Here is an 8,866-nt window from a genome sequence, read left to right as displayed (position 1 = left end):
TCTACAAAATGGCTGTATTTATTTTTTTTGGAAATAATTAAATAAATAAAAAATATAATTTTAATTTTTTTACCAAAACATTAGAATAAATTAAAAAATTGTAGTTCTTATATCCCTGTGAGTCTAATTATAAAACCAGAATTTTGATATCTCCATTATTTCGTCGGTGAAGGTGAGTTGATTCCCAAGACCTATTTTATGTATTAGTTGATTCCTGAGTCATTAAGAGGTACGTACAAGTTGATTCCCTATTGTTGTATATTAATTATCAAAATAGATTGCATAATTAAAGAATTTATAACCGAAAAGAGTTCGACCGTCACACACAACTCGCTCTTGTCCACCGAGACCAGATTCTATTAGAATTGAAGAGTTTATGGACTATGTATTTGATAATTATATTTCCCCAGAAGCAAGTTTTCCACCAAGTATATGGGCTCAATTTTCAACTACTTTAAATAAACAGACAATTTAAACAAACAGCTGACGGAGTTTTTATTCTAAACTCAACAGTTGTTTTTATAGTGGGCACCAAATATTTACATATTTATAAATGAGCTGTTAGATGTACAATCAGAAACATACATAAAATGCAGGAGTAATGGAACTAAGAAATCTAAAAAACACCAAGAAAAACAAATTTTTTTAAGAGAAGTGATGTCACGGTATACTGGTAATATCATTACCAGATACCAATTTATAAAAACAGTGAGTTACAAATTTTTACCAAATTACTAAAAATTTTTATATTTTTTTTACCTATAATTACTAAATTTTTTTAATAAATAATAAATATAATACAATTAATAAATAAAAATTGAATGATTTTCAAAATATGAAAAAACTAAATTTTTATTTAAAAATATTTTACTAAATATTAAATAAAACACATAATGATCCGGGAATCAACTCGTACATACTTCCTGATGACCCGGGAATCAATTTGTACGTACCTCTTAATGACCCAGGAATCAACTAAACGGTATTGGGGCAGGTAAACAGGTACCCGGGAATCAACTCGTATGCGGCCTATTTCGTGAGATATCGTAATGAAAGTTCAATGCTCACGGGTCACTCTATATATTATATGTACCTATAGATAAGAACTATCAAATAAAATTATAAAAAAAAATAATATCCAAATCTTTAAATGCACTGGAACTTAAATAATTTAAGGGAAATTTGAAAACTAAAAATATTACATATTTTTAAATGTAAAGAAAATCAAAATTAAGCAATGGCGGTCCTTGGCCAATTCCATGGGGAGGGGGGGGGGCGAAATACTTTTCACATTAAATACAATAAGTACTCAAAAAAAGGTGCATGGTAACTTTTTATAAGTAAATAATGTATACAACTGTATACTAGACCTACAATATATATTCTATGTACTAGACTTGGGGGTGGTGGTATATATTTGAATATGAAATTGCGTAATTTAAGTTCAGTTTGCCACTGTATATATAATAATAAATATTAGGTTACCTACATATATAGCACAATTTTCATTTTGAAAGAAATAGTTGAGTTATAAATAAAGTATTGATTTTAAGTAATAAAATATTAAAACTGTTGGAATTACTTGAAGTCCAGTGTATTTGAGAGTTCAATAAGTTCAAGAACCCATCTCTAGATAATATACAAAGATTGGTTTCATAAATTATTTATGGAATTAATAATATAAACATAGTATCGTTACACTTAATCTGTAATATAATTTACAATAAAATTGAACATTTTTATGATAGGATTATTTAAGTGAATAAAAAAATTAAACAAAATTGGACATAGGATCATCTTCTCTGCGTTTTTTCATGTGGTATGCTTCAATTTCTTCATCAGTAGGCTTAGAAACTTCATACATACTATTATAAGGACGTTTTCTCTCATCCATATTCATAACTCGATCGACTTCTTTTAATCGTTCTTCTTCTTTATCTAATGCCTTTTTCAATGCATCTTTTACTTCCTCTTTTTTAGCCTTCTTTTTCATCATTTTCTTCTTCTTCTTTTTTTTCTTTTTTTTTGACTTTTCTTTCAATGTTTCAGAATCTGATGAATTAGATGCTGATGATGATGCCGATGATGATCTACGAGAAGGAATTGATTCAGCTTTAATAACTTTGTCCTTAAATATACCAATAGACTCTGGTACAGTATTTTCAATAACTGGGACAATTTTTCCTAATTCTGGTACATTTATAGACGATGCAACTCCTGATTTTCCCGTACAATAAGAATTTTGAATCAACGAACGACAGCATTTATAGCCCCATTCTCCTGCCTCCCAGTAAGAACCCCAAACGGATGTATGATTTGAATGGTAAACATCTTCTTCATAACGTGAACGTACAATACCTTTTTCCTCACCCTAACAACAACAAAAAATTAAAAAATTAAAAAATACATTAATATTGAAAGGTTAAAAGTTATTCAAATCATACTTTAATTATATCTCCTCTTCTAGAATATTCAACATACTCTTCAGTTTGTGCTAATAATAATTGTACAGGAGGTGTTTGCAAGTGTTCTTCACCACCATATTTTGCCAATACTGTATTCTGAGTTTTCTTTTTAAAACGATCTTTATGAGTTTCATACTCTTTTTTAAGTTGCTCTAATTTTGTAGGTTCAGCTAATAGATGTACATCAACACCACGTTCATATGCTTCCCAAGCAAATAACTGTGCCTGAGCATGTTTAGTAGTATCACCACTGAATCTAACAAAATTCTCCCCAGCATATTCCACTCTAAAATTGATTAATAAATTAATACCTTGTAATTATTTGATTAATTTATTACTTACTGTTCTGGATCTTCTCCAGGTTTGTGTGGATTGTCCCTCATTGATCTTGTTTTAGGATCATAGTAGGCTGATGATAAATCTAAATTTCTAAGATATTTTGCTGTATCTTCACGGATTCTTAAATTTCTAACAGTAATACGCTGTTTGCTGTCTACTTTTGTTCCAGGCATGTCAAAATCATCTACATATTTATCTTCATCATTTTCATCAGCAGAACTGTTACCCTATAGATTAAATATATTATAGTAAAGATAGCTATAATTTAAATGGCCTAGAAAAATTGAATTTACTTCTCCTTTTTCATCTCCATCAGCATTTAGTTTTTGAGCACGGAGATCACGTTTGGCCTCTTCAATTTTTTGATACTGTTCAATAATAGCTTTATGCTGAGAAGGATCATATCCAGCCCATCGATCTCGTTTCCCATCAAAATCTTGATTGAGTTCGGGTTGTACATATTCATCTGGTGCAATATTAATTGAATTATGAATAGCTCCAACTTTTCGTGGTCTTTCAAAACAGTCTTTTTTTTTATGTGTCATTGCACCACAGTTTTCGCACGCTCCTTTACGGAATTTAGTGCTAACAGATTCCTTAAAAATGTATCAAAGTAAATATTTTATTAAATGAATATGCAATAAACAGTGATGTTTTTATTCTGAGATAAGCAAGATGTTATTGAGTTAAGGACTACATTATTTTAGTATAAACTTAACTTCAATACAAAAATATAGAATTTTTTTTTAGAAGAACATAGGTATTATACTACATTTTTATCTAATTCATTCATTTTTTTCTTAAAATAAAAAGAAAAGAAATATAAATTTAATTGTATGATACAAATACATAATGGATGTATAAGATTTCTGAATAATAACAAAAGAAAGTACTATGTACACATGTTACACACTATATAGTATGCAGTGGCGTACCCAGGATTTTCGAATGGGGGGGGGGGCTAAATCTATATCGGTATTCGGTACCATAATAAACATAACGTTTATGCTTTGCTTAGACTAGGTCATTGTTACTAAAGATAATACGTTGTATTCAATACCGTTTTTTAGAAATATCATGGTTTGTACTTTGTCTTTTATAATATAAAATGTATTCCAAAACATGGCCAATGGGAGGAGCTGAAGCCCTCTAAGCCCCCCCTGGGTACGCCACTGATAGTATGGTAATACATAGAAATATCAAAATATTGACATAATGAATACAATTTTTTATTTGGTATGATGTGATAAATTCAATAAGACAATAAATAAATACAAATAGTTTGAATGAAGTATAATACTTATGTATTGTTTAGATGAAATTATAATTTTGTATTTGAATTGTATTAACCAATGAATTAACTATCAATGAATAATGTGTTATTAATATTGTTCCGAATTTGTTCGACTACATAATATATATAGAACGTTAAATCTTACACTTTGGTAAATGATTTAAATAAACATAAAAATATGTAGTAGCATTAAAATGCTTTTAGTAGAACTCTGTAATTACACCATGCACATTGTAGTATAATACAATATACATTGTTTAAATGGACTTCTTCACACTTCAAAATGTTGCTCCAGACACATTGCTTGCTACTTAGTATTAATATAATAGATAACTATTCAAACATTAAACATTTTGAAAAATACTTACAGTGTTTACACCTCGTTTATACCATTCGTTTAAACTCGAATATTCTTGGGCTTTTCCGGGAACACGTTGATGTTTTAGCGTTGGACCAGAAGTGCCATAATACCATGGCGCTGATGATATGTATTGTGGAATGTGAGGATTAATATCCTTACCCTCTTCGTCAACTGCTGCTGGAGCTGTTCCTGCCTAAGTATAATATAATTAGTTAACATTTGTAATACAAATTAGAAACAACAAATATTATTTTTACTAACTTTTCGGGCTTCTTCAAGTTCTTTAGCTTTTCTCCAATCTTCACGCGATTTCTTTTTTGGTTCCTCTTCTTCAACCTCAATCTTGGTTTTTAAAACTTCAGATATTGTTGCCATTGTAATTGTATTAGAAGTGAACAAATCTACCTTTGAGACTTGTCAATACTCAGTTGTTTATATCTTATTAAGATTTAATTGGAAACTCGAAAATCAAAACACTCGAATACCTAAACATGGTTATCAATTATTTTGATAGGTTATCAAGGAAAAATGGAAACAATTTAATTCAATCATGAAACCATGATCATGCGGCGTTGTGTATAGGCTACTAAAGGTACATGTCATGATTTTTGTATTGGTGTATCATCCAATATAATGTTGTGAGTTTGTGACGTTATTGCTCTCTAATGTTTGTGGTTTCCCTTTTGATTTTATTTCACAAGTACAGCAATTTTACCCTTATTTTCATAATTTTTTATATAGATATCTGAATCATATTAGTAATGAGTATATTTTTGTATAAATACGGTTTTGGTGAAGCGGCTGTTTTTAACACCCTCCCCCCCGATAAACTACTGGAGACAATTACATTCGTATTTTATGGTTACTATAATAGGCAATAAAAAGTAACAATATATGAGGTAGGACTTTTGGGCCTCCGAGATGAGTTATAGAATGTTATTTAGCCATAGTAAGTTTGCTCCTCCGGTATTTTAAATCAGTCAAATTTAAATCACTACTTTTTAATTTGTATCAAAAAATAAGTTTAAATGTTAGTATTATGATTATTTATTTTTAATTTAAAATGTCAATACCTGTCATATCTAAATTATATAACATATATATATATACCTATTGTTCTGTGCTGGTGTGCTATTACTTAACATATTTGTATTATATTTAAAAAAATATATTGTAATGAATATTTTAAATTTCATAATTTTACTAAAGTTTTACATTAAAAAAAATTAAGCGACTAAACGTCACTACCTTAGATAATAATTATTGACGGAGACCAAAGTTCATGCACTCGTTTTATTGAGAAGAACGAAACGTCCGGGATTTAATATTAATATACCTTGAGTCAAAAATTATAATCATTTATAAGACGGCTTTTAAAAACAGTTCTCTCATTAAACACCGAGGACTAAGGTATAGACTATAGATACTAGTTTGCCATAGTCCATACCAAATACTATAAATGACAATACGGGACAACTAGTGTCAAAAATCGCGAAATAAGTATGCCCCCTGATAAAGTAACTAACGCGCTCTAGGATTGTAATTTGTAATATTCAGCTATATAGGTAACAGAAAATTTTGATCAGCTGTAAAATACCAAATACTATAAATCATTTATAGTATTTGAAAATACTAAAACTAATTACTAAATAGTAAAAGTAAATACATATTACATAATATTTTTATATTTAAGTATTTAACATTTTAACAGTTATTATATTATTATAATATAATAATATAATATACAATAAATTTATTTACCAAAAATATTCATACCTATTACATACAAATACAACAATACAAGTAAAATAGGTACTTACATTATTATAAATGCATTATTTTTTTTAATTTCTTACTTTTCACTTGTTTAAAAGTTGGTGTATTATTACATTTTTTTATAAAAGAATTGATGGTTACATTCAAAATTTTATCAATGAATAAAAATCTACAATTTTGACAAATATTGGGACATATTTTTATGTAACATTCAATTTTAGCCAACATTCTACTCTTTATACCATGTTTGTTGTCTATCAATAAATTTTCTATATTATTATTGAAAAGACAAACTATTTTTTCAACAAATTTTGAAGTGCCCGGAAGTGGTAAAAGTAAGTTACATTCTTCGTATTCTTTCATAGTTATAAAATTGTTTTTCATCGTTATTAATTGGTCTTTATCCTTTGTAGCCAGTTCATTTACACATTCTATGTGGCTTAATTTTGAACTAGCCCAACCAGCTATGTAAGCTATAGCATTTTCTTCATGAATACCCAACTGTATAACTTTGATGTTCATGTCACTTAAATTATCATCAAACCTGGAATCTATATCATCAGGTGAAGAAATATTTACTTCTTTTTGTTGAAATTCAAATTTAAACTTTTTTTTATTTTTAAGTAAATCAGCACAGCTTATTAAAAATGCACATGCATCAACCTCACAATTTCCATTAATGGGAGGCATAAGAAGTTGTTGAGCAATGCACATTCGTATTGCAGAATGAAACTTGGAGGAGTCTGGTGTGATGTTATTACCTCCTTTTGCACGAATCACCGAAAACAAACTTTCAAGGCAATCTTGAGTTAAGCGTCTCACTAAAAGGTACTCAAAATTAAAATTATCATGTAAATCTTGATATAAATGTTTTACTGGTTACAGAATAAATAATATTTTTGACCAATTATTTCTATGAAAGTATGAAATGTATAAAATTATAAAAATCTTAATGAACTACCACAGGTTATATAATTGTATTTGTATAGGTACAATCTGTGATACCTCCTTGAAATGGCCAAAAAATCTCCTTATAGATATTTGACTATAGTCAGTGGCGTAACTGAGGGCTGCAGACCATGCGTTGCGGGGGGCCCACAGTAATTTGAGACCATTGGTTTAAGGGTTATATTTGATACAACAATATATTAGGGGCCCATTTTTTTATTTTTGCGTGGGGCCCAAAATTTTTTGTTACGCCACTGAGTCTATAGTACTTACCTGAGTAATTAGAATAACTATACACTTACTAATTATCATCTGATGGAAATTTATGAAAACTTAAACCTCGATTTCGTCGGCTGTTATTTGTGCAACTCCAAAACGAACAACTTTTGTGTGAAGGCATTTTATTTTTTATTTTAAATTATAAATTAAATTCATGAAGGCTCATTACATAGAAAAGAGATATTATATGCCTTATATCACATATTTATTATAAACATTTATGTTTGTAAAAATAAATGTTTATTTTGGTTATCGGATACTATTTATAGATATTTATATTTATATTATATTTATAGATTCCTTAAAATAAAACAGAGAGCGGGTGTTTTTAGATTCTGAACTAAGTGATGAATGTATTGATTTTACAATGATGTTTTTTTTTTATTGTGTATGTGTGTAAATCATAACTTGTCGAAATAATGTTTTAATTTCAAACATCAGAGGTGGTTACCTATAGCAAAGTAGGAAAGTATCCTTGGTACATTATAGAGGTCAAAAGTAAAAATTTTCCAGTAGTTTTCAAAAAAAAAAATCGGGAAACGGAAATTTTTACGCAAAACCAGTTTTCGACAAAATCGATTTTTTATATGACATATGATTTTTTTTATTTGACTTTATCATTTTTTTTCAGTATATTTTGTTTCATGCTTTTCTCAAAATGTATGAAATTTTTATTTTTTCACCCATTTATTTAATAGTGAAACCATTATCAACTTGATTTTCAATTAGCAACCCATATTTAAAGTGTCCTAAATTAATAAGGTTATTTTTTTTTTAATTTTATCGTTCGAATTATCATTTTTGTTAATTTTTAGCGAGATATAGCTTTTTAAAATTGGGCGGTCTTCGTATTAGTATATTAATATGAAATTCAGTATTTGACACATAGAGCGCGTCCGAGTATTTTCAGGGGGCTATGTCGTCTACAATTATCATTGTTTGTCCCGTATTGTCATTTATAGTATTTGTCCATACTAAACACTATTCTTACTCATTACCTATTAATATGGGATATGGCAATATTTTATAGTGAAAATAATAAATAATGGATTCTAAATATTGTACTATTACATAAGGTTGTCAGACAATATTAATATATTATTACATATTATACAACTATACAAAGTAATAAAGTAGAAATATTACCAAAAATATATTATGTAAAAAAATATATATTTCATATATTCTGTGATATTACTCAGTATTATTGTAGCTCGCAATGTAATAATACTTACTGAGAGTCTGAGATAGTGAAACAACCGTAACTGGCTGTATCATGTTTATATACGAACGTCAAAGTGTGGTCAAGAGACTTCAAAACCACGGCTATAGCTGATATCTAATCTGTGTTCAAAACAGAATAGATGAGAGATGACGTAAAAAATGAATTTTTTGTGATAAAAT

The 8,866-nt window shown here is 28.4% G+C and overlaps 1 protein-coding gene across 1 annotated transcript; it reads right to left on the bottom strand.

Moving 5' to 3' along the window:
• Nucleotides 1-1,578: 1,578 nt before the first annotated feature.
• On the bottom strand, nt 1,579-8,833 carry Slu7 (Pre-mRNA-splicing factor Slu7). The gene is made up of 7 exons (XM_015517949.2): nt 8,698-8,833; nt 4,721-4,944; nt 4,467-4,652; nt 3,098-3,400; nt 2,808-3,031; nt 2,445-2,751; nt 1,579-2,371 (listed from the first exon to the last, which is right to left on the bottom strand). The coding sequence occupies exons 2-7, from the start codon at nt 4,832-4,834 to the stop codon at nt 1,772-1,774; spliced, it is 1,734 nt and encodes a 577-aa protein (XP_015373435.1). The 5' UTR covers nt 4,835-4,944; nt 8,698-8,833; the 3' UTR covers nt 1,579-1,771.
• Nucleotides 8,834-8,866: the final 33 nt, after the last annotated feature.

This window comes from Diuraphis noxia, unplaced genomic scaffold (assembly GCF_037042655.1).
Source record: "Diuraphis noxia isolate RWA-SAM2 unplaced genomic scaffold, SU_Dnox_SAM2 contig0005, whole genome shotgun sequence".
NCBI lineage: Eukaryota > Metazoa > Arthropoda > Insecta > Hemiptera > Aphididae > Diuraphis > Diuraphis noxia.
This window is presented reverse-complemented; position numbering and strand designations above follow the sequence as displayed.